The 26,595-nt window shown below is 43.2% G+C and overlaps 1 protein-coding gene across 7 annotated transcripts in view; it reads left to right on the forward strand.

Moving 5' to 3' along the window:
- KALRN (kalirin RhoGEF kinase) overlaps positions 1–26,595 on the forward strand; it is a 739,094-nt gene that overhangs the window by 284,252 nt on the left and 428,247 nt on the right. For all 7 annotated transcript variants that reach the window (XM_034786199.1, XM_034786196.1, XM_034786193.1 and 4 more), the window contains exons 4-5: positions 9,257–9,449; positions 13,413–13,925. In XM_034786199.1, coding sequence (XP_034642090.1) covers positions 9,257–9,449; positions 13,413–13,925 — 706 coding nt within the window. The remainder of the gene's footprint in view (positions 1–9,256; positions 9,450–13,412; positions 13,926–26,595) is intronic.

Here is a 26,595-nt window from a genome sequence, read left to right on the forward strand (position 1 = left end):
TGCTAGAATCTGTTATCTGGGAGATCAATCACTGCCCAGGTAGGCATTCTTTTCCTTCGGTAAGAACCTGGCATTGATGGATTTAGACTAATTCTTATTGCAACTGCTTCTCGGTCTCTGCATTAGGCACAGAAAAATGCTGCACATTCAGAACCCACACACAAAGGCTGGAAATTATTCTGGTCTTAATTACTATCTTTGCTACACCAAGTATAGTAATATATTTCTAACCTAGAGTTCCAGCTGAGTTGCATTCCCAGAAATACTCCCAGGTAGATTATGCTCCTCCAAACTATTCCCATGAAGTGTGTATATGTCACAACACAGCTCTAACAGTTAATTTTTACAACCAGTAGCAATAATGTGTGGATTTTCATTCAGCTTTTTGTTTGTTTGTTTATTTCTGCCAAATAACCCAAAATCGAGGACAGGCCACGGTACAGAGATAGTTTCTGCTCCAATAGGTTTCTGTTGTAGTAACAAATCTCTCAAACATAGCCTTGGATAAATAAAACAAACAACCCCCTGTTTAATTTCATATTTATCCCAGCAGCTGTTTCCAGAGAACCTGCCAGACATTGATATGAATATAGTAAATCTAAGATAACATCAGCAGAATAGGGCAATGGGGTTATATCAAGACGTCATCTGCCAGCATAGTTTTAACAAGAACCTGGAAAATTATAACACTCACCCTCTGGTTGTGGCTTTAACAGCTGTGATCATGTATTCTTGGACGCAGCTGTGTTTTATATCTTTGGCATTTGAATAAAGATATTAAGCTTATCAAATACTGTTTATGGGTCCAATCCAATAAAGTGCTGAGTAACTTTGTAGAAGTGGGTCTGATTCTGCTCACCATTACAATGATGTAAATTGGAGTAATGGTGTCCTATCTGGATTTACACTGGGGTAAGCAACAGCAGAATATGATTTATGCTGAGTCCTCTCAAATTCTGTTGTCTTCAGTAGGATCTGAGAGCACTTTGCCCCTTTCAGGAAGCTCTCAGTATTTTGCAGGATAAGAGTCTATGTTGGGGGATGATAGATTGATTGGAGCACTGGGCCACATTCTGCTCTGATTTACAGCAGATTTTACTAAAACTCCATTGACTCCAGGCCCAATAACTGAAAAGGGAAAAAAAGTATAACTAAATGACTTACTTGGTGCCTTGGTTTGAAATAGCAGGGATACGAACTCCACTATCAAGCTTTTGCTTCCAAAGTTGCTTTTTTATGTCTTTGTATTCTCACCTATTGATGTTTGCCCACAATCTCTGGTTGAATGCAAGTATTGTGCAGTCACACATCTGCAGTCTTGTGCCATTCCCAGTCACACTTCATGTCCCCCATAAATGCAGCAGCTCTGTTTGCCCTGGTAACCAGAGACTGGAAGTTTAGCTCTGACTGGACCCCTCAGGCTGCAACTCTTTTTACAGCATGTCACTGGAAATCCTCTGCGCCATTACTGCTTTATGTCTGATCCCAGACAATGTGGAACTGGCTTTGGTTTCTTTTCTAAAACCAAGAACAATTGCTTTTCAGTGTTGGAGAAATAGAAACTAATTTAGGTGACTATGAGGATAAGGGATTAATGGGAAATGAAGGGGAGTCTATAACTGTTTCCCCAATTTTCCTCTCTCGTCACAAAAATGTATTGTGCACCAGAGAAAGTACAAGAGTGAAAAATTAAGGTGAAAGTCATCTATGCAAAGCCTTTCACACAACTTAAACTCTGCAGTGGTAGCAGTGTGTGGATACCTGAGGGTACCTGTGGACTCTCTCCCACACATTGGGTGGTGGAACATTTTTATAGTGGGGTAGCGGAGAGCCATTGAACCAAACTGTAAGCCCGGTATATGATGGAAATAGGGCTGCCAACTTTCTAATCGCACAAACCTGAGCACCCTTGTCCTGCCTTCTGCCCCACCCCACCCCTTCCCCTTGCTACTCCATTCCCCCTTCCCTTCCTCGCTCTCTCTAACCTAGCCTCACGCACTTTCATCAGGCTGTGGCAGGGGGTTGGAGTGCGGGAGGGAGGGAAGGAGGGCCCCAGCTGGGGGTATAGGCTCGGGGGGGGGCAGAAATGAGGGATCTAGGGTACAGGAGGGGCTCAGGGTTGGGGCTGAGGGGCTCGGGGGGGGGAGTCAGGGCTGGGGCAGGAGCTTGGTGTGCGGGAGGGGGTGCAGTCTCTGGGCTAGGGGGTGAGGCCAAGGGGTTCAGAGTGTGGGAGGAGATTCAGGGTGTGGGCTCTGGGAGGGAGTTTGGGTACGGGAGGGGGCTCAGGGCTGGGGCAGGGAGTTAGGGTACAGGAAGGGAGGAGGGCTCTGGCTGGGGGTGTGGGCTCTGGGGTGGGGCCAGCGATGAGTTTGGGGTGCAGGAGGGGGTGCCAGGCTGGAGCAGGGGATTGGAGTGCATGGAGGGGATGAGGGCTCCGGCTGCGGGTGTGGACTCCAGGGTGGGGCTGGGGATCAGGGAGCTGGGTTACAGGAGGGGGTTTGGGGTACAGTCTCCAGCCAGGCACAGCTTACCTCAGGTGGCTCCCAGAAGTGGCCGGCATGTCAGGCTCCAAGCCTTGGAGCAGCCAGGCAGCTCTGCATGCTGTCCCTGCCTGCAGGCACCGCCCCTGCAGCTACCATTGGCCACGTTCCCAGCCAATGGGAGCTGCGGAGTTGGGACTCGGGACGGGGGTAGCGTTCAGAGATCCCCATGGCTGCCCCTGTGCCTAGGAGCTGGACATGCAGGCTGCTTCCAGGAGCTGCGTGGAGCCAGGGCAGGCAGGGAGCCTGTCTTAGCCCCGCTGCGCTGCCTACCAGAGTTTTAGCAGCCTATTGAAATCTCCCGGATTGCTTTCAATAGCCACCGGGAGATTGAGGACGATTCCGGTAGACTCCTGGCCAATCCGGGAGGGTTGGTAACCCTAGATGGAAACCACTTCAAGCCAGGAGGTGCTGCAGCACCCCCAGCACTCCTAGTTCCAGCACCTCTGTGTAGGACCCAAGTGGATATACTGTCCTTAGCACCCCACACAGGGGTTCCAGAGTGGCAATAGCCATTAGGTAAGCCTGGGGAATCTAGGAGTTGCCTCAGAGGAACTGCACTGCAGTTGAACATCCTGCCTGCTAACTGGGGTGGTGAATGGTCAGGTGGGTGAATTAGGTACATTTTGCTCAAAAAGACCTTCGGGCAAGTTTAATCCTGTTTAATGATGCTACCACAACAACACTGCTGGACAAACGTAAATAAGCCACAGATAAAGTGAACAGAAGAGTAGATTTTTAAACTTTCTCTTGTAAAAATATTACGTGTTATTAGTAACACTGGTATAGAAAACAGATATAATTTTTATACTGACGATGTCTCTTTTAAATAGGAGTAGCTTTAAAAGTAGCAGATTATTTTTTGAAAGATTTGATAAGTATCAGCTTCGTCTTTTGCTTTCTGTGCATACGAAAATACGTAAAACAGAAAGCATGTCAAACAGTTTTGGGGTTTTTTTTTTTTGCCATTAATTCAGGAATGTGAGATGGGAATGGAAACCTTCTGTTATTTCAGCTAATCAATATTAAAACTTGGAAATGTCAGCAGCTTTGGCCAACCCATAATGGAGAAAAACACATGTAATTATTGACAGGTATCTGAAAAGTTAATCAAAATGCATAGAATGTTGAAACTTGTTTGATACCAAGTAAGCCAGTTCCTGCCAGAGAAAATAAATTTATAATGTGCCCAAATTAAAGTGGATATTTGAGAAATAGTGCTGTAAAAATGCCTGAGAAAACAGTATTGTGAGATTCATTTTAACAAAATGATCACATTTGCCTCTGGGTTTCAGTTTAACTTTTCCTTGATCAGGCCTAAAACATTATTTTCTTAAAGATGTTTATATTTTTTTAAACTAAGACATGGTTGTGACCCTGACACCCCAATACTCACCACTGTCATGTAATTAGGATATATCTTATAGAAAGTATGCCTTGTGAGGTGTCATTCTAAAAGTCTTGATCTGCTAGACATTAATATCTCGTTGGATTGTATGTGTCACTGAAACCTGTTGTAAGGTTGAAAACAGCTACAAGCAGCCTTTCAGGTACAGACAGTAAAAAAGGCCAAACAATATTACTGGCTTATTGAGGAAATGCACACAAGCACAAGGATTACCCCAGGAACAGTGTACAATAGAAACCTCTCAGAGATAGCACTACACAATGGGAACTGTTTGACCCAGGTCACAGCAAAAGAGCTTACCAGCAAATGGGGAGAAGATATAAAAGGGGGGAAATGACGTCATGGGCATAGGTGACTCCGTGGGTGCTCTGGGGCTGGAGCAACCACGGGGAAAAAATGATGGGAGCTGAGCATACTGGGTCAGACCAAAGGTCCATCTAGCCCAGTATCCTGTCTTCTGACAGTGGCCAATGCCAGGTGCTTAGCGGATACAATTCTACTCTTTTCTTTCTCACACAGAATATCCAAACCTTTGTGGCCTAAAGTTAGCATCCTCAATCCACATTTAGGTACCTAAAGAAAAATGACCTGATTTTTCAAATATGGTGAATACTGTTTACAGCTCCCCTTGTCTTCAGTGGAAGTTGTAGAAGTTGTGGATGTTCAGTGTGTCTGAAAATCGGGGCAGGTTTCCCTTGGTGCCTAAATATGGATTTACTAGCTTACCTTTAGATATCCAAAATTGCATTTTTGACTTCTATCTTTAAAATCAAAGTATATGTGAAATCTCCACACCCACAGACCTCACTGAGGTGCTTTCTAAGCCTATCATACTATCTCAAATTTGCTGCCTAATTTTGGTTTTGAGAATGTTTTTAATTCATTTTTTAAAAATAAATTCTTTGGATTTGCATGTATAGTTGAATGAAGAGTCATTTTCAGTATTAATTTACAGGCAGCTGAAAACATTAGTACTATTAGTGGAGCCGGGAGGCGGCAGCTGAGGTCACGGCCCCATGATGCTAGGCACTGTACAAACACAGAGTAAGATACAGGCCTTCTTCTGAACAATTTATAATTGAAATACCTAATTCTCTCCTTTCCTCCTTCCTGTCCAGAGGCATCATCCCTCTGATTAGTACCTGTATGTCTGCTCATGCTATGAGTGTATGTGCCACTCTTAACAACACACTCTGTCATCTAAAAGTAGAAGTAATTAACAGAAGACTGTTTAGCTGGAGGCAGCTTAAATACTGTTAACTAATAGCTTCTGACAAGTAGGTTTAGAAATCTGGTACTAAATTTGTCCATAAAGTCACAGAAGGGTGGTGTGGAATTATCACTGTGGCAGAAAGTTCAAACTCAGTGATGAGACACAGGGGCAGAGGCATTATTAGGTGAATGCTATTAATCTAATTAAAGTAATAATTGTAAGGATAGCCAGCTCTCAGAAACTGTGAGCAAGATTCTTGAAACTATGTTTGCCTTTGTTCAAAATGAGAAATGCCATCCTTCAGTACATCAGCCTACAAATGCGAAGGACTTGTTTGTCTTCGCAATGTTATTTCCTTGAGTCAATGCATGTCTCTCTCAGGTGCTGTCAGTCCACTTCTTTGTAATTGGGAAACTCCAATTTAACACTGATATGGAGATGCTGCTACTTGTTAAAATGAAATATTCTGGCCCAAAAATCTCTCTCTAAAAACATGCCTACTTATCTAATCTAATCTATCTATCATTGTGGGAGATTTTCAGAGGCACAAATGGCAGTGAGGTACCTATGTATTAATGAGAATTGGATGTATAACTGCCCTTGTCCCTTTGAAAACTCCCCTTCTATCTAGCTGTTTTTTCTTTGGGCCTCACCCAAAGGCTGCTGAAGTCAGTGAAGAGACTATAATTGGCTTCAATTGGTTTAGGATCCAGTCCATAGTTATCTATCTTATTTCTCTGTCTTAGCGCTAAACTTCCTATCATGGTATCTAAGTGTATCTATCACTGTGATATCTAAAAGGCTAAGCTTCAAAGTTTGGATCAGGGTCTGAACTTCTCCAATGTCTGTGGGAGTTTGGATTTAAGGCTTTAGTCCGGACTCATAAACACAAGATGACAGTCCCTCAGGGCATTACTATTCTGCTTAGGCAGGCAATTCTTTTCTTATTCATCAGTTGGTATTACATTAATTTGTTATATGTTCACTAGTTATAGGTCAGTTTTGAAAGCTGGCAGGTCAGCAGGACGTATAGAGATTTGTCATGTAATAGAGATTGGCTGTTTGCCGCAATGTTATTATACTAGTTAGCTTTTCAAGAAAAGACATGTTAAATCTAATTGTTACTACATCTGTTATAAGGGCACTCAGTATACCAATACAGACAAGCCATTTCCTGAACCTCTTTGTCAATTGCTTGACGGAAAAGCTGCTCCTGGAAAGTCAGTGATGGGAAAGTGGCCTGGCAGAAGCTGTTGAAAACCCCACAAAGCTTTTTTTGGGGGGGTGGGGGGGAGGGGAGGAGCCAGGGAACTCCACCACACCCTACTTCAATTCAATCCAGTTTGATTCAACTCTGTTTCTCAGCTCTGGCACCAAAGGATAAGAGGCAGTAGTACCAATGACAGCCATTTTGGCATAAGTTATGGAAGAATTCAAACTTTTGACCTCCCAGCAGTAGATAAAAGAAGAGTAGAAAGTTCTGTACTCCTGGAGATATTTGGAGGTACCTGCTCCCTTTGGTTTTTCTTTTGAACTGACTGTTTTATGCAGTGTGTTCTGGGTGCATCAAAAGTGTTCAGGCATTTAATGTGCTGCTTGGCTTTTAATGCACTAAACCCTTGGTGGCATAAGATTGTGTCTCTGTTCATCTTTCGGAACTGCATATTGTGGACTCAGTTATTTCTCTTTCTCTTCCCTACTTCCCATGCTAATTGTAGGTTTAAGATATGTTTAACAAGCATTGTGGTAATACATCTCTCTTGTGGGCAGTCCCTTTTAGACCTGGTTGAGGTCACCAATGACTTTTATTCTTAATACTATATGGCGTGCTTAAAGTAACTGAAGTACTTTATCTTCTCAATACTTCTCATTTCTTGCATTTTGTTTTGAATAGCATCATAATGCCTGTATAAAGCGTCAGTGGAACAACAAAAAGAAAAGCTAGAAACGTAATTACATGGGTTTTATTTGTCTTAGTTAATGAACACATTTTAGATCAAATTCAGTGTGAGTTCTATAAAGAATGCTCCTGTTTCTGTTCCAGCACAAAATCTGAGCATGATCTTTGTATAAGCATTTCACTGAGATGTATAGGGCCTCATTCTCATTTATGCTAAGGTCCCTTTGAACTGCTCTTTCACACCCCTTTACACTGTCATAGTGGAGAGAAGGGCCCTAGTATAAACGAGAATCAGGTCTTTAGTGTTTAGTGGGAGTGTTTGTGGGGGGTCTGAACATTAGATGTAATGCATTGAGCTCCTTTCCAATTCTACATTGTAACAAGACATGCACAAATGCTAAATAAAACAACTGTTCTCTACCTAATCTAGGGTGTCAAACACATTCTGTGGAGAGGGCTACATTCCATTTTAATGTATGGTCTGTGGGTTGGAGTATGTATTTAGGACTTCTGTACTCCATTGAGGCTACAGCATTTTTCCTGCTTACGTCAATAAGTTTACACAAAGACCAAAGGTGGAATATGGCCTTTATTTAGTAACTGAGCTTTTTGTTACTGTTATTTATTACTTGTTCAGTACTCAGTTGTTGCATTCATCATCATTCAGTGGTAGAAATACATTCAACTTTAAGACCATCCCCATCCCCTTCCTCCCCAACCTCCTTTCTGTTTCTTTTCCCCTTCCCTGTCTGACTCTCTCATCCTTTCTTCTTTCTGCATTCCTTCACTGTAGCAACTCCCATCGTCTCATGAGCTTTACTCCCATCCTGTCCCCCATTCCATAAACAAAAATGAGCAGCAAGGAAAAATGTCAATTTTACATATTAAAGTGTCATCAAAGAGCTTTTAGAAGTTAACATGCCAGTGAGATTGCTGAGGGGTGGGAGAGTTCACATCTCGGAGGTATTGTTTAGGCTCTCTGCAGACTCAGAAAGACAATGCTACATGAGTTTAATGTTATGGACTGTTATACTCACAGCCAGGAGAGACAGAAACTTCCTTTTTAAAAACACAGAATGCTACATAGAATCATAGAATATCAGGGTTGGAAGGGACCTCGGGAGGTTATCTAATCCAACGCCCTGCTCAAAGGAGGACCAATCCCCAACTAAATCATCCCAGACAGGGCTTTGTCAAGCCTGACCTTAAAAACATCTAAGGAAGGAGACTCCACCACCTCCCTAGGTAACCCATTCCAGTGCTTCACCACCCTCCTAGTGAAAAAGTTTTTCCTAATATCAAACCTAACCCTCCCCCACTACAACCTGAGATCATTACTTCTTGTTCCGTCATCTGGTACCACTGAGAACCGTCTAGATCCATCTTCTTTGGCACACCCTTTCAGGTAGTTGAATACTTTGTGTTCCTCTCCCTAAGTAGCTACACAAAGGGGAGGGAAAAGCAGAGCTGAGGTTAAACTCTCCTTCGCCAGGAAGCAGATAATGTCCCTGCCCTCTCTCATCTATCCTCCTGAATAACAGGGAAAAGAAAATGTGCAAGCTAACATCATGCTGCTTTTGAACTCTGTGTATCTCTCATCATCAGTTCACATTGCCTGCTCTAGTTTTACAGCACTTCCAAAATGACTAGGGAGGCACAAGGACCAGAAGTTGTGTGAATATAGTCTTAAAAGGACCCAGAGACATTTGGAATGTGAATTTCAGTAGTGACTATAAATTGGGGGGCTTCCATTTTGGGTGCCTAACCTGAGAAACCATACAGGAGCCTGATTTTCTGAGGGCAGTTGCTCAGCATTGTCTGAAAGTCAGGCCCTGTTAAGGGCTCTCAAACTGGGACTCCACAAATGGAGGCATGCAAAATCACTCATCACTTTTGAAAATCTTGGCCTTGCTTTATAGAATCCAATAAAGATGCTGAAGACAAAATTGATACTATATATTCTATTTATGTGTATGTTAACTACTGATATAAATTAGAATTAGATCATAATAAAACTGTTAAGATACAATATAGCCATTATACTATATTATCCTCTGCTTTGTATCTCCAAGTATATTATTCCATGCTTTGCATTAAAAAGTTGAATGATAATAAAAGAAGCTGGGGCTTAATGAGTCATATCTCATGTATCTGTAGACAATATTAATAACCCTGCCATACTTTTATCCCTACAGTGAAGATGTCTGTAAACGAGGATTCACTGTTATTATCGATATGCGGGGATCGAAGTGGGACTTGATAAAGCCTCTTCTGAAGACCCTTCAGGAAGCATTCCCTGCTGAGATCCATGTTGCCCTGATTATTAAACCTGACAACTTCTGGCAGAAGCAGAAAACTAATTTTGGCAGTTCCAAATTCATCTTTGAGGTGAGAGCCCAACTCAGAAGTTTTCTGGGGTGCATTTTGCCCCTCAAGGAATTTTCTTAGGGTAAAGACCAACTCTGTGCAGAGGGCCAACATAAGGACCATATTCTACTGAAGTTCCATGTTAGCTCAATTTTCAGAATTTAAGTTGTGCTTTGGCCCTGTGTTGGCCCTCTCCACAGGACTAAATTTCACCAGTATGTTTATATTGTTTTTTTTGTGTGGCAGTGTTGCTTTCATCGTTTCCTTTTAGCTAATCGATGGTGGTTAGTGGATTTTTGTTTGGATGTTTTTATGATATGGTATGTTCTAAAATACAAAGAAAACTAAAGACGCAAAATTCTGTAGAAACTTCCTTTAGCTGGTCCTCTTCTAGAGAATTTTGCAAATGGCCCCGTTAAAAGGCATTAAGGTCCAGATTGCTAAAGGTATTTAGGTATTGCTGTGCTCAGTTCTGCAATGCCTAACTGATTTAGGAAACAAAATATAATTTTCATCAGGGATTTAGGCTCCTAAGTGCCATACTCATATTTGAAAATGAGGGGGAGGGATAGCTCAGTGGTTTGAGCATTGACCTGCTAACCCCAGGGTTGTGAGTTCAATCCTTGAGGGGGCATTTTGGGATCTGGGGCAAAAATCTGTCTGGGGATTGGTTCTGCTTTGAGCAGGGGCTTGGACTCGATGACCTGAAGTCCCTCCCAACCCTGATATTCTATGATTTTGTCTTCTATTTAGCAATGCCTAAATACTTTTAACAATCTGGACCTTAGACCTGAGGTTTATCTATATATTTTCATTACATTAGGTTAATTGAAATTTACAACTGAGTCTTTTGCATGCTGTGTTAACTATAACAGGCTCTTACCTGATTTTCTGAGTGGAAAACAATAAAGGGTATGCTACATAATTAAAGAGGATTTTACTAACTTTCCTCTTGATGAAGGTAAACCAGCAACATGCAGTTAAGACTTTTTGGTCTTTCTAGAAACTTGAGCTTCTTACTCAAATTGAAGCAAAATTCTGGTATGCAAAAGGTTCATATATCAATTGGCATACACTATTAGCTTTTCTTTTCTGCTCCATTTCTAAGATAAGGGTCCATACTTGGTTGATTTACTCCAATGTAAATCCACAGATTTCAATGAGATACGGTGAATTTACAGAAGTGTAACACAGAGCAGAATTTGACTCATAGTCTATAACACTGAATGTTGAATTGCCTTTTCAACTAACTATTGCTCCAGTTTAACAACGTTTTTAAGACCTGTTGAAGTTAGTGGGACTCGAGCATATGCTTAAAATTCAGACTATGCGTAAGCTGAATACAAACAGACTGCTGAGCTATTCTAATAGTCAGTCATGGCTCCAGACTGTACAGGCACTCCTGTGTTTTCTCTTACGGCATCTCGTCTGTCATAAATTAAGGGCACAAAGTGCCCCTCAGGCCTTTACTCTGACTGCCATGCTGTTCACTGACATGTGGATGCCCTGACCGAATTCCTGCTGCTGCTGCTACTTTGGAACCCACTATTGGAAAATGTTACGTAGTCTTGGGCACTGGAGCAGCTACCTCTTCACATAGATCCCTCATTCAGAAGAGTTGTGTTATTAAAGCTCTATAATGTTGTATAGAGCAGGTGTGAAAATACATTTGTTCTACTTTGATTTTATTTCTTTCCCCCCCACCACTTTTGTTTTTGCTGTGGGTGTGGGGCAGTGCCTATGTGCCCTAAGGACAGAACTGCCACTGTTGATTTTACACAGCCAAGGTAAAACACAATGGGGTAGATCCTCAGCTGAGGTAAATTGGTATAGCTCACCAGAAATCAGTGGAGGTAAATGATTGATCTGAACAGAGGATCTGATAACTAGTAGTATCAATTTTAAGGCCAAATTCTGCCTTTGAGGTTTATGAAAGTAATGCATGCATTGCAAGGAGAATGTGTCCCTTTGTGAGGGCTGATTACTTGCATTTGGAGTCATAGGAAACTCTGCTGTAGCCAGTTCTGCTTTACAGACTTCATTTTTCCCTTAAAGGTAAAATAAGACATAAGCTGTTGTCAAGCAAAAAAGAGCAAGACAGACACTTGATTGACTAATGCAGACTCCAGGAACTTCCTGTCACTGTGAGGGATGGCCTCAGAAGCCTCATTATCATTAATTCAGAGGTGTTTTTGAAGATTATTTTCTTTTCCTCCTGAAAAGGTTGAATAAGCGGGCAATGATTTTTATTGGTTGCATTTTAAAAGAAAGAGAAATGAGAGCAGATGGACTGTTACCTTGTCTTAGCCCATCCATACCTGCTGAAGTAAGGTAATGTATTCCTCTCAAACAGTTCTCAGGGGGAGCAAATCTGAATAACAAATTTGCCTGCAGAGCTCTTTAAATAAAAAGTCCTCCTGCCATATCATCATGTCAAAATGCTGATAAGGGAGAGAATGTATTGCAGTGTCTTGACAAACGGTGTATTAGTAGTAAGGAGAGAGCTTTTTTTGGACAAGTAATCATACTCTAAATTGAATTATCATATTGGTCCTTTAAAGGGTCAGTGTACATGTTGACAGGTTATATAATTTTAAATGCCTTTTAAAATTGCATATTTATCTTCACATTGTTGTCCTGATTTCCCTGAAATGACCCTGTCTGTGAAAGAACATTACAACAGAATTTTAAAATGCCCCCTCTAGTGACCAATTTGCTTATATAATTATCTGTGCACATCTTCAGTAAAAAAAAAAATTTAATATGTAGCAGAGTTGTCTGAAATCATTTTTAGATGCATAGGAAACTGAAATCACAGATTGTTACTTGTTTACAATCTGGATTTACCAGTGAGCATCCTGTACTGTTGGGCCAAATTCAGACCAATAGCCTTCAATGGGAGTTTTTCCACTGACTTCAATAGGAGTTGGACTGGGCCAGATATTTAAACAAGTGGCCTATATTTTCTCTACTGATGTGATTTTGGATGCCTCAGTTTTCTGGGTGTACAAATGGAAACACCACCCAGGGCCTGATTTTCAGGGGTCAGGTGTCCAGCACTTTCTGAAAACCAGTTCCCTTTAAGGGCTCTCAAGTTGAGCACGCAAAAATGGAGACACCCAAAATCACTAGTCAGATTTGAAAATGTAAACCTGTATTTCCATAAAAAGAATATATAAAAAGAATCTGAACAGCTATCCATCATTAGGCCATTACGTCTTACTAAATCCAAATTCTGAGTTGCTTTCCACACATCAAATTCCTTTATTTGGCATTGATTTTGTTAAAATCTAAATAAATTAGAACAGTGTCTCTTATTGATTTTGCATGATTCATGGGTGGACCCTTTTATTCTTTTTGTTAATAATCCAATTACATTTTATTTTTACGTTGATTTTGGCTTAATCACAGTAGAAAGTAGTAGTGTGAAAGAGTTCTGACTGTGTCAAAAAGCAACTGAAATAATCTGAAAGAAAATAAGAAGCAGTATACTGTGTATTTTGGTAAAACAGACAACATGCCTTCATTCACATGCCCAAAACTTGTTTTGCTGTACAGTCACTGAGCTGCATATAATGCAGATAAGACAAGTAAGTGTAATATTATGTAGCCACTTAGTAAGTCAGCATAGCCAGTCTTCAGTAAGCATACGTTGATATTCAGTTAGAGCATGCGCTTTGGGTTAAAGTAATCTCTGCAGAAGCATTCTCGGATGGTCAGTTTAGCTAAAAATAAAATAAAAAAGCATTTGATTCCAGTAAAGTTCTCCACTAAAAGAATAACAGGTACACTTAAATAAAAATAAGGGGTTTCAACCTGGTTGAATTAATTGGAATTAGATATAGTCTCTAGTCTTCTCTAAAATGTTTTTTTCAGTGACATACTTATGAGGAAAATAATCCATTCATGCCATTTACAGATTCCAGGATTATTTCTGGTTGATCAATGAAAACTGATTCAGATTGTGTCATTTTCCTCCCTTAGACAAGTATGGTCTCTGTTGAAGGCCTAGCGAAACTTGTTGATCCTTCCCAGCTGACTGATGAATTTGAAGGATCCTTGGATTATAACCACGATGAATGGATAGAGCTGCGGGTCTCCTTGGAAGAGTTTTTCAACAGTGCCATCCATTTATTATCAAGGCTAGAGGATCTCCAGGAAATGTTGGCTAGGAAAGAATTTCCAGTTGATGTAGAAGGGTCAAGAAGGCTGATTGATGAGCACACACAGCTTAAAAAGAAAGTGATCAAAGCTCCTGTGGAGGAACTGGACCGTGAGGGCCAAAGGTTATTACAGTGCATAAGGTGCAGCGATGGTTTTTCTGGTAGGAACTGCATTCCTGGGAGTGCAGACTTCCAAAGTCTTGTGCCAAAGATCACCAGTCTGTTGGACAAGCTGCATTCAACCCGGCAACACTTGCATCAGATGTGGCATGTTCGCAAACTGAAACTAGACCAGTGCTTTCAACTCCGACTCTTTGAGCAAGATGCTGAGAAGGTAAGGAATAACCTGTCCCTTCAACACTTTTACTGACTGTTAACTAGTACTATTAACACATGGGTACTATGACCATTATTATTTTTTCTACAATTAGCAACATGAGGAATTACTGAGAGAGATAAATCTCAAGTTACCAGCCGATGTGCTTTATGTGACTCCTAAAACAAAATCACTGAACTAATTGTTGGAAGTAGCAGGCATAATGAGATCCAAGAATAACCTGCCTGTGTCAGTTCTGACGAAAGTTAATCTGCTTTATCTACTCACTGTGGGTACAGTTGGTAGACATTAGCATCTAAAATTGGGCTTTATTCAAGTTACTTTTGATATTTATGAATATATCCGTGTAGCCCTGTGCCTAAAGGAGAATGACAGAGTTTGAGTCACTCTGATTATTGTTTATATTTCTAGTCTAACCATGGAAAATGTGTAACTAGAGATGAGTTTTTCTTGATTGTTATTCCTATCCATGTTTTCAGTCTCCCTGTCCTAGAGAAGAGTGACAGGATTTACAATTGGTAGGCCTTTAAATAATGGAATTTAGTACCAAGGAAATGGACATTTAGGTTCACTAGCACAAAATCAGGGATTGTATTTGGGTTAGTTTTAACTAAACACATGATTAGGCAAAAGAAATGTTCTGAAATTACCACAGTGTGTAAACTCAATGTATTTGGTTTGCATTAAACAGCACATAAGGATGGCATTTGAATTGATACCTAACTGATGAGTCAGGGTCCAAGACTCATCCTGTTCTCCAGCATGGGATCATGTTTGAAGATTTATGTACACATTAAGTTGTCCAATGCAATCTTTTTGGCAACTTAAAATCTCATTTGACATTTTCAGTACTGCACAACAGTCCAAAGAACATACAGTGGTCTTACACAGTATATAAAGAAATCTACATAGGTAAGTAATATGGCTATACCAAGAGTTAGTTGCATAACATGTCAAAAAGGATACAATTCAAGTAGCGTTATATTCCCATTTCCTCTCCATACAATAAAACAATAATTTTAAAGGTTGGGACAGAGAGAATGCCCTGCAGTGAAGCAGGGTAGTTCATCCATGTTAGTTGAAAAGACAATGGCTAAAGCATACTCAAAATCACATAACTGTGCAACAGACATAACATACCGTGATGGGAGACTGTCTCCCTAGACAACGTCTCCTAGTGGTCAGAGCACTGGTTAGCCATGTTGTCTACTGGTCAAGTCTGGGGTTCGCAGTAATGCCTAGTGATTAAAGTCTGGTATTGGTGGTAGGGGAACTGGGCCCTCCTGCTCCTCTGGGTTCCAACCAGGGCCCTGGGGCAGGCAGTTCAGGTGTGTGACCTGGGCCATGGTATCACCCAGCCTATTCCCTGAGTTACTTCCCACTGTGTTCCTGACTCTCCAGATGCATGGTGAAGGGTTGGCTAATGCCTGCAATGCGTCTTACCAGAAAAGGGTCAGGAAGGTCTCTTCCCCTACTCATGAGCAGATGCTTCTCTCTGTCTCTTCTGCGGTGGCTTGTGGTCTGAAATGAGGTCTGCTTTGGGTGGTGTGGGGCTGCTCTAGATTCCTGCAGGACCTATCAATGCAGGTCTACTCCCTCACACTGACCACCTTGACTGAAATGTGCTGTGGCATTTTAAGCTTCGCCTCCATTGAGAGCATTCCCAGCAGGCACAGTTGGGCAGAGCCTCCTGTGACCAGAGCTGCTCCTTAACCCGCTGTTCCCCAGAGTGAGATTTGTACTCCCCATCACACATTCCTATCAAATTACAGTATCATCTGCTTTAAATGGCTTCTTATTACACATAATACTGACTTCAGTCTGTGTCTGTGTGCAGTGCAAGGTACTGATTCTGACTTATAAAACTGTGTCAGGTTTGGCTCTTGGCAGATTAAGAGGCTCTCTCTCTATTCATGAATCAGGGAAGCAGTTGAGACCAACTTTGCCCTTTCATGAATAGTCATTACTGTAGATTTAAGAATCTGGTCAACAGAGGCAGGGTATTCTTAATGGAGAACCCTTAACTCTGGAATTCAGTCTCTCTGTGTTTGTCCACCAGATCCCAAATCTGTGGATGTTTGAGCTCAGTGTGTGAGTCATGTGTCACTTAAGCATTTGCTGGGAGTGATAGTGGAGAGGCTATGGAGCTACTCTGGAGAGAGAGTCCATCTACTATATTTTTAAAAAACTGCAAATTAATTCTTGCACTTAGAGCTTTTTGGAGCAACATTGTAAAAACTAATTTAATAAAATCTCAAGTTGTGCAAAGCCAGAGATAAGATAAACACATGCTTTCATCCCACATATAAAATATATCTGAGCAGGGCAGCTACAAAAGAGGAGGGCCTTCTGGTCTAAGTATCAGTTTGGGAAGACTTTGACTTATTGAGTTACGGGTTCAACTTCTGACAGATTGTGTACCGTGCAGTTTACTGTACATGTAATCTTTGACATGAGGCCCTAAAAAACCGAGATACTCTCTGCTCTGCATTTAAGAGCCCATGGCTTTGCTTCAGTATTGTTAACCAAAATTTTCCCTTCAACCCCTCCACTTTTGGGTGGCATGCTGTATGTTGGTTGGTTGCTGCTGTCCATTGCAGAGGTAGCTGCATTTCAATGGTGCTGTATCAATATGGATTTTGAAACACTTGTAGATCATTCAGATGGAGGATGCTTTATAATGAAAATAATCATTTACATTAGTTATTATTATTAATATCTGTAACCCCCCTTTCTGCCCTGGGTTACTCGGGAGCAGGCAACACTCACCTCTGTGCCTGGGCACCTGATATTGTTGACATTTTAAAGGAGATCCTGAGTATCCCAGTGGTGATACTGGATAGGTGGGAATCCTCTATCCCCTCACTCTGCAGCAGTCCCTTTACTCCTAAAGGAATTTAAATTGGCAGTGCCTTCACCTGGCTGGCCCCTGTACACACTCAATGGTGTGCCTTGGGAACCTCCAGGATTAAAACTAATAAATTAAACTTACCTACCTGGCATTTACACCACCCCAGAGTGTACACTCCTCTGGATTTTTGAATGCTAGATGCTTGCATGGGTGCGCTTGAAGATCTGAAGCTGGAGACAGCACTCTGTTGGTTCTGTGTATCAGTCCAGCCAAGGCAACAAGCTGCACAATCCTTCTGACAATTGGAGCTGGCCCCACCAAATGTCAGCAGCTCTGGGTCATGGTTTGATGGGAAGATCACTCTGCCTCTCCTCAGACTCAGTCTCTCTGCTGTGCCCTTTCCCTTGCAAGTACTTTCCCAAACCAGAGTGGGGGATAGTCAGAATTCCTTCACTGCAGGCCCACCTCAGTCAGCTCCAGGCACAGTAATAGTCTCTCCCTTGGCTCCAGTACAGCCTCCAACCACTTCAGAAGCTCCCTCTTAGATCAAAGCCCCGGCAGGCTCTCAGCAGCAGTTAGCAGCTGCTCCTGATATGGACAGAGCTCCACACCAGCAATCCGGCTCCTCTCCCAAAATGGAGCCTACCACCTGTTCTCCCTGCACTCCCTGGAAGAGGAAGTCTCTCACTCTTTCCCAAGGCATCATGGGAGTTGTGACGTCTAAGGCTGGATTGCAGCATACAGGATCTTCCCACCTGGAACATTTTCAATTAAATTCAGAGGTCCCACTAGTAAAGGCTGCCTACATATCAATAATATAATAATAGTGGTTACAGCTAAATAGGGTGACCAAATTAGTAGTATAAAATATCGGGACGGGGGTGGAGCAAAAAAAAAAGGGGGGGGTGGAGCAAAAAAAAAAGGGGGGCGGAGCAAAAAAAAGTTTTTTAAAGGGGTCTGGGGCATTAGCAGGCCCCGCGCGCTGCCCTCCCCGCGGAGCCTCCCGCCCCCTGGCCTGCCACGGGCATATGCAGGGCGCAGTGGGTCCGGGCGGGGAGCCCCACGCCTCTCCCTCCCGCTCGCGGCTGTGGCTTCTTCCCGGCGGGACGCGCCTCCCGCTGCCCCGGGCACATGTGGCGCGCGTCCCCTGCGCCTAGTCTCCCTCCCGCCGGGAAGGAGCAGCTGGACGCACGCCACATGTGCGCGGGGCAGGCCGGGGGCGGGTCCCGCCGGGAAGGAGCTGCAGCCGCGAGCGGGAGGGAGAGGCGCGGGGCTCCCCAGCAGCAGCGGGGATTCAGCCCACGCCCCCGCGCCACCCACCCAGCCCCTGCCCGCTCCATGCTGCCCCTGACCGGACCCACCACGCTGCCCTGCGGGCTGCAGGGCTGGAGCAGCCTCCAGGCTGCGCTCCCGGCCCCGGGTGCAGCAGCCCGGGCAGAAGCCCTCTGGCGCGGCGGGGGGGTTCACAGCTGAGCCCCCTGTCTCCCTCCCTTGCCAGCCCCCCTTTGCCCGCCCGGTACCCGGGTGCTGGAGCTGACTCACCAGCTCCAGGATCCAGGCACCGCCACCACCCCCTCCCTCCAGGCTTGTGCCGCCATGCTGCAAGCCTGGGAGGGAGGAGGAATGCTGTGTGGTTGGGGAAGAGGCGGGGCCAGGGCGGGGATTTGGGGAGGGAGCCAATGGGGGAAGGAGAGGGCGGAGCCGGGGCCGGGGGGGGGAGCGAGCGCCAGAGCGGAGGGCAAAATTTCTTTTTTGTCCAGTGTCCCGACCAAACATTGGTCGGGACGCGGGACAAAGAAGCAAATATCGGGACAGTCCCGATAAAATCAGGACGTCTGGTCACCCTACAGCTAAAAGACTATCTAACTTAATGAATGCCAGTGAAAATGAGGTAGGAAAAAAAATAGGGAAAGAACAAGTTAAAAATTACTTAAACAAGTTAGATATCTTCAAGTCACCAGGGCCTGATGAAATACATCCTAGAATACTCGAGGAGCTGCCCGAGGATTATCTGAGCCATTAGCGATTATCTTCAAAAAGCCTTGGAAGGTGGGAGAGATTCCAGAGGACTGGAAAAGGGCAAATATAGTGCACATCTATAAAAAGGGAATAAGGGCAAATGGGGAATTACAGACCAGTCAGCATAACTTCAGTACCTGGAAAGATATTGGAGCAAATAATTAAGCAATCAATTTGCAGACACCTAGAAGATAACAAGGTGATAACAGCATGGATTTTTGAACAACAAATTATGTCAAACCAACCTAATAGCTTTCTTTCACAGGGTAACAAGTCTTGTGGGTGGGGGGAAGTGATAGATGTGGTATATCTTGGCTTTAGTATGGCTTTTGATACTGTCTTACATGACCTTCTGATAAACAAACTAGGGAAATACAACCTAGATGGAGCGAATATAAGGTGGATGCATAACTGATTGGAAAAGCATTTCCAGTGAGTCGTTATCAGTGGTTCACAGTCAAGTTGGAAGAGCGTATCAAGTGGAGTCCCACTGAGATCAGTTCTGAGTCTGGTTCTGTTCAATATCTTCATCAATTATTTAGATAATGGCATAGAGAATATACGTATAAAGTTTGTGGACAGCACTAAGCTGGGAGTGGTTACAAGTGCTTTGGAGGATAGGATTAAAATACAAAGTGATCTGGACAAACTGGAGAAATGGTCTGAAGTAAATAGGATGAAATTCAATAAGGACAAATGCAAAGTACTCCATTTAGGAAGGAACAATCAGTTGCTCACATACAAAATGGGAAATGACTGCCTAGGAAGGAGTACTGTGGAAAGGAATCTGGGGGGTCATAGTAGATCACAAGCTAAATGCGTGTCAACAGTGTAATGCTATTGCAAAAAAAGAAAACATCATTCTGGGATATATTAGCAGGAGTATTGTAAACAAGACACGAGAAGTAATTCTTCCGCTCAACTCCCTGGTGATTAGGCCTCAGACACATTTCAGGAACGATGTGGACAAATTGGAGAAAGTCCAGAGAAGAAGCAACAAAAATGACTAAAGGTCTAGAAAATATGACCTCTGAGGGAAGTTTGAAAAAACTGGGTTTGTTTAGTCTGGAGAAGAGAAGACTGAGGGGGGGACATAACAGTTTTCAAGTACATAAAAGATTGTTCCAAAGAGAAGGAAGAAAAATTGTTCTTGTTAACTTGTGAGGATAGGACAAGAGACAATAGGCTTAAATTGCAGTAAGGGTGGTTTAGGTTAGCCATTAGAAAAAACTTCCTAACTGTCAGGGTGGTTAAACACTGGAATAAATTGCCTAGGGAGGTTGTGCAATCTCCATCTTTGGAGATTTTTAAGAGCAGGTTAGACAAACACCTGTCAGGGATGATCTAGATAATACTTAGTCCTGTTCATGAAGCAGGGGACTGAACTAGATGATTTCTCGAGGTTCCTTCCAGTCTTGTGATTCTGAGACTTTCAAATAGAGCTTCCTCCAATACATCTTATTGCCCAGTGCCATTTTTAAGCATTAAAGGAAAGTTTGCAAGCATCCAAAGTTTCAGTCCCTTGCCAGCTCATGAAGAAGGAACTGTCAGGAAGAGTGGAGAGAGAGCATAATACAAACCTATTTGTTAATGACAAATTAGGTTCTTTGCATATATTACTGGCAGGTGCCCAGCTGAGAGCCTGCATTTGGCAAGCCAGCATATATCTGGGGCCCTCTCAACCAGTCCTGACCAAGTCAGATCTACCCATCCTGAATATGCACATCATGGTTACTGTCTTTTGAATATTGGCATTATGATGTTGCCTTACCATTCACAAACATCTTCATGTCAGAATACTGACTTAGAAGAGCCCCTATACCTCCAGTCCCTGTGGGCAGCTGCTAGAGTGCGTTTCAGGTTGGGTTTGTCAGACTTTCTCTGAGCTCACCAATAATTATGTGCTCTTTGGGTGTGGTGATGGGAGAAGGGACCCCACAGAGATTCTGACAGGGAGCAGGCTAGAACCCCTCCCTAAATAGCCATTGGTGTCTGTATTTTAACATGGGTGGGGATCTGCAGATGTTTAGATTGATGGTAAGTCTTGCTTGCAGTTGATTCCTTTAGGGGTCTGTATTAGTGTACATTAAACAGGGACTCAGAGACTTACTCAGTTTTTCTAGGCCCTGGAGTAGACTGTGCCTCTCTAGCACCCTCTTGGGGAGAGGGTGGGCACAGCCCTCTAACCATGCTGTTCAGGGCATCTGCTCCCTTGTAGGGGGAATTAAAGTAGTCCAAACAAAAAGTCAGTGTGTTTCCACAGCCCACAAAAAATAGAGGTCTAGGCCTTTGGGAAGACCCTCCCCCCTCAAAAAAAGATAGAGAGAAGTACTAGCCCTTCTTTCTGAGAGGGCTTTCACAGCCAAGGCTCTCAGGCCGTTTCCCCCATCAGCAATCCCTGCTTCCAGGGGCCAGGGATCTCTGAGTTGTAGTCCTGCTCCTTCAGAGTGCTGCGCTGCACTGAGTAAGTGTAACCCCAACACCTTCTGGGTGTGGTGTTCTGGCTCATCTAGTGGCACCGAGACTACTTAAAGAGAGAGATAAAATGAGTCTGCTCTACAGCCTTAGTTAACAGCCAGCTGGGTTTTAGCTCATGAGGTAGAGGTTCATGCCCTAAGCTCCAGAGGTCCTAGGTTCAATCCCCACAACCGGGGTCTGTCACTGTTACATAAGGATTCTCCCTTGTACGGACCTGCCCTTCTCCAGGCCTGATAGGCCACACAAGTGCACTGGTTTGAGGCTTATTGTGCCCAGAGGTGCTCTTTAACTCCTTCCTGACTGGGGTGGAGATCTGCCACATCACAGGCCCTTGCAGTCTGAAACAATTCTTGTTTAATAAAGGTGGCATTAGCTATTTTGGGAATTTCATATGCATCTGTCATTTTAGTAACTAAGCATCAAACCTTGGTTCAAGCACTGTGTGACCTGGCTGAAAAGCTAGCCTTGCTCTCTGCTTCCACACCTTCTCTACCTTATTTTGGACTGCAACAGAGAAAAGCCTTGTATTCTCTTAAAGAGGGAGGGTCAGTTTGCTGTGACTTTTGTATTCTAATATTAACCAGATGCCATACTGCACAAATGCTTAAACTCCATCCTAGATGTGCAGAGTCCATCGTATAAACAGCCACTGCTCCTAACGCCCTATAACAGTGTGCTTAAGTTTAAAGGATCCTGGTCCCTCCATAGCCTAGTGCACTCTGCCCTCTCCTGATAGGTGTGGTAACAGTAGGCAAGGAGGTCCTGCAGCAGGTACTGGGTTCTCTTTACCTCTGAGGAGGTATGTTACTGTTTCCTTGTAACCTGGATGTGCCATTCACTTATTTGGTCATCACTGAATAATGACTCTGATACACTGTGCAAGTTCAGCCTACTATGTAAGAAGCAGAATATAAACAAAGACCTTTTTAATATCTCTGTATGTTGCTTGGATGGTATTTTAGAAAACCAGCTCTAATAGTGAAAGGGTGGAGAACAACTTTCTATTCTTCACACACACCTCTGACTAACAGGGCTAATAAAGTGCCCTCATTTGCCTGACAGATATTTTTAGCAAGATGGGATGGGGAGCGGGAAACTACCTAATTTTTAGGATAGGTTACTTTTTGAATCTCTCAGTTTTGGGATACCATTGGTGTTCCTTTCAAAGCAGGTGATTCACTTTTGTCACTGCTTATAAGGATATTGTTAAATTAAAACCACTGGATAGTCACTTAAATTGTTCAAAGCAAAAGGCTTCTGTGATAGTGCACCTTTCGGCATTAGTATTTTCCTTATGAAGAAATCAACTGCAGTTTCTCAGGATGGGGTTATTAACCCTATGAAGACTGGGTCAATCCAGTTGAGCTCCTTTCAGTGTCCAAAAAAGTTTACTAGATACCTGTAGGAAATATGACTGTTTTTTTTCCCTATTCAGTGAGTAGAGTCTGCAGGCTGGAACCAGACGGTCTGCAAAGTCGTCATCTGCTGAGTAGCTCACACATTTGGTGGAAGAAAAGAAGGGGGTGGCAGTCCCACTCAGGGCTTCTGTCACTGGAATTGCTTGGAGAAGGAGCGCAGCTGTCTGTGGAGAAACTTAGTTCTCAAGTCAATTATTTGTTTTTTCCATGCTGGGGCAGAGGGAGGACAACAGTTAGGATATCACATAGAGCAAAAGCAGTGCACTGGGATTGAATCTACAGATGGCGACTGAAATCTTCCTGCGGCTCAAGTCACCAGACAGTGATTCAGTCAGGTCAACCATGTGGGGAGCATTGGCAGAGCAATGTGAGGAAATTCACATACTGTGCAATCCTGACTCTAATGATCTGCTGATAAATAACACATTGCAGCCTCCAGTACAGTCTCTGACGCTCATTGTCCAACAAATTAATTCCTTACCAACTATATATGTTCATCTTTGAACCAAAACTAGCTAGCTGTGTTTTTACTGGATAAATATTTTTAACCATAAGTAACATGAAAAATGCAGTTTGGGTCTAAATGGAATATTGTTTAAAGCAAAAACCACAGTCAACATAGATCCAGCTATTTGAAATATCTGAGCAATGTTAATTGGCTGGTTGATTTTTGGACAAGGAGGAGAAAAAAAAATCAGACAAGCATACACAGACCAAAAAGTTATCAGGTTGCATACTCGCCAACCCTTCTGGAAATAATTTAGGGCTGGCTTCCACCCCAAATTTGTAGGAATTTCCTGATTATTATGGGGTGGTCCCATTTCTTCTTTACTGTCTCTATATATCTGCGTGGGAAACAATTACTATGATGTAATAAATATTGGCCACTAACATACAGACAACATGGTCATCAGCTGGTATTGAACCCAGTACCACAAGCCTGTATCGCTTGAGCTAAGAGCTCCCTTCACTGTAAGTAGCATGCTGTAATAACCACTGGGGCCAGCCACTAGTGGCACAAAACATGAGACGTGACTCATCACATATCCCTCCAACTCCCTCAGTGTATTTGAAAGGCTATTGCAAAGGATAAACTCCAAAACGTGGCAGCCCTAGGAACATGAGACACTGTTGGGGGTATATAAACTCCACACTGGAAGTGATGGAGTTCAGGAGCAATTTTGGACCCAGGTGGCCCTGCCTAATCCCACTTGCAAAGCGTGCTCCAGCTGGAGATGGAGCTTAAAAGGGAGCCAGACTGCTCAGTTGAGGCCTGAAATGGCAGGGAGAGAGACCTACCCTGAGAGCTCCTGAAGGATGCTACATAAACCTTTCCCTGGGAGAAAGGGCCTGCCTGATGAGCCCAGAGGGGCTGATGATTTAGTTGGTCTCCTTTTCTTTGCTCCTGTGTTTAAAATGTAAGCTCTTGGTGGGTAGTAAGTGTAGGAAGTAGCCAAGAGGTGCCGGACATTGCTTCCGTGGGCTGGAGCCTGGTGGAGCGGGAGGGCCCGGGCTCCCCTACCTACCATCTTGTTACTGAGGACACGAAACCCTCTCTTAAAGACACCTCCCTCCCACATTGAGAAACCCAGAGAGGGATTGTAAACTTTGCAAATACTTTGCAAACTCAATGTCTGTGATTGAACACCTGCAACAGTTGCAGTTGCTAAACAGACAGGTCTTCCCCTCCCTCTCAAGGGTGAGGAACTCGATGCCATCCTTCAAATTCTGTTACCCCAGAGAGGGATATGGCTAACTGGCAACTGGACCAGAGGATCAGGCTGACACCCGCCAAAGGCAGACGACCGCAGGACTTGACAGTGGTCAGTGAAAGATATTGGAGGTGGGGCAAGTGGAGACAGGTGACACTGCCAATGAATGTCACCCATACAGAGACATAGTGGGTGAATTTCATTAGTGGTTGGGTTGTGAGCATCAGCTTTCTGTTTGTGGAAATTCTAGTGGCTGAGATATGTTAAGGACTATACGCTAAAGTGGCACAAAGCATGGCTTGAGCTGGCATTTCCCTGCTCCAAGTCTGGTAGGCAGAAAAATCCTGCTCGCTAGTATTGTTATGCCCAGTTGACCATAGAGCTAATAGCAAGGATTCTAGTAAGATAGAGACACATAGGGTAATACTTTAAAACAATGCAGGACCAGATTATCAAGATCTCAGAACCCACAATTGGGAGTAGATTTTCAAAAGAACTCAGCCTCCATTTAGTCACCTAAATAAAGCAACAGATTTTCAGCAGAGCAAGATGAACTCTTTTTGAAAATCTGGCTACTTATTTTGGTGCTTCAAATTCATCCCATAAAGAAGTAACTTGGGGTTAAAGGTCAATAGTTGACTGTGCATGACTCATGGATGGCCCTTTTCCTGCTTCCATGGAAGCCAGTGGAAAAACTCATTGATTTCAGAAAGAACAGGAAAAGCCCTATGTGTGGAATTATTCTGAAGCTCCAGAAGAAGTTTCACATTTCCTGATACAGAGTCAGACCTAATGAGGTGCTGAGTGACTCTTCAGAGATGCTGAGAACCCTCAATTCCCACTGAAGTCAATAGGTGTTGTGGTTGTTCAGTAGCTATCAAAGCTGAGTATTTATACCATGCTCATCACCATGGTCTCTAAGTATGGCAGCACATGAATGGATCATTCCCCTCTAGAGAAAAGAATGCTTATGGGCTCTACTCTGTCTCTACAATGTTAAACATTTGGTGAATAGCAGCAAACATAACTGCAATGTACCCTCTAAATTAGGAAAAAGGACACTACTCCATTGCAATGCAAAAGTAAAGAGTACAACCTTGCTGCCTTTTTCTTTTTCTTTGGAATGCCTATTTGTGCATTCATGACCAGGAGTATGATACATTTCTACATTAACTGTTTCAAGTATTCCTTCCTTTTATACTGCACTTAAAAATACTGATGCTGCATGTGCTGTAATAAAATGACATTACAGAGCTGATGACATGATCCTTCTTGCTAATAGAAGGCAGTTTATTTTATTACAATCCATTAAGAAGAGCAATAGTAAACGTCCCTTAGAAAACTGCAGTCGATGCTTTTGTGCAGAGAAGCATTTCCTAGAAATGGATCCTCTCAGGCTTTCTGGAATAACAGCATGAGAAAGATTAAAAAGATCAGCAATGGTCAGGGACACTGAAACAATTTTTGTAGTGGGGGTGCTTAGAGCCATTGAACCAAACTGTAAACCCTGTATATAATGGAATCCACTTCAAGTCAGGGGGTGCAGCAAGACCCCCCGAACCACTAGTTCCAGCACCTATGGCAATGGTAAGATCCCTTGTGGCATCTTTCCTTCCCAGAGTCATATTTATTTTTCCTTCTCTCAGCAGAGTATCAAGAGATTTTGAAAAAGATCTACAGTAGGTTTATATGAAATGGCAGAGTGCTCCTATTTATAAGTGATATTTTCATGATTACATATTAACTCGTGCTACATTGTCTTGTTCCTAAGGGCATAACACCAGGGGATAGGGTGACCAAAGCAGCAAGTGTGAAAAATCAGGACAGGGGGTAATAGGAGCCTATTTAAGAAAAAGACCCCAAAATTGGGACTGTCCCTATAAAATCGGGACCTCTGGTCACCCTACCAGGGGATGGGCAACTTTCTGGTACATTACAGGTCAGGGAGGAAGACTTCTCATAGTGAGGAGCAAGGGTGTGATGGCACAGTTACCCCAGGGGAGGCTAAACCTGTCTCGCCACCCTGCTGCTGGAAACATTCACTTATCAATGCCTGTTCTTCATACAATCTGCCTGCTTGCTGCCAGCGTTTGATTGAAATGTTGAGCTGCACACGAGCAGGGGGTGGTGAACCTTTTGGGAACATGTGTAGCAGGCCTGTGAGAAAACCATTTGACTAGGGAGATGGG

Source organism: Trachemys scripta, chromosome 11, assembly GCF_013100865.1.
Source record: "Trachemys scripta elegans isolate TJP31775 chromosome 11, CAS_Tse_1.0, whole genome shotgun sequence".
Lineage (NCBI taxonomy): Eukaryota > Metazoa > Chordata > Testudines > Emydidae > Trachemys > Trachemys scripta.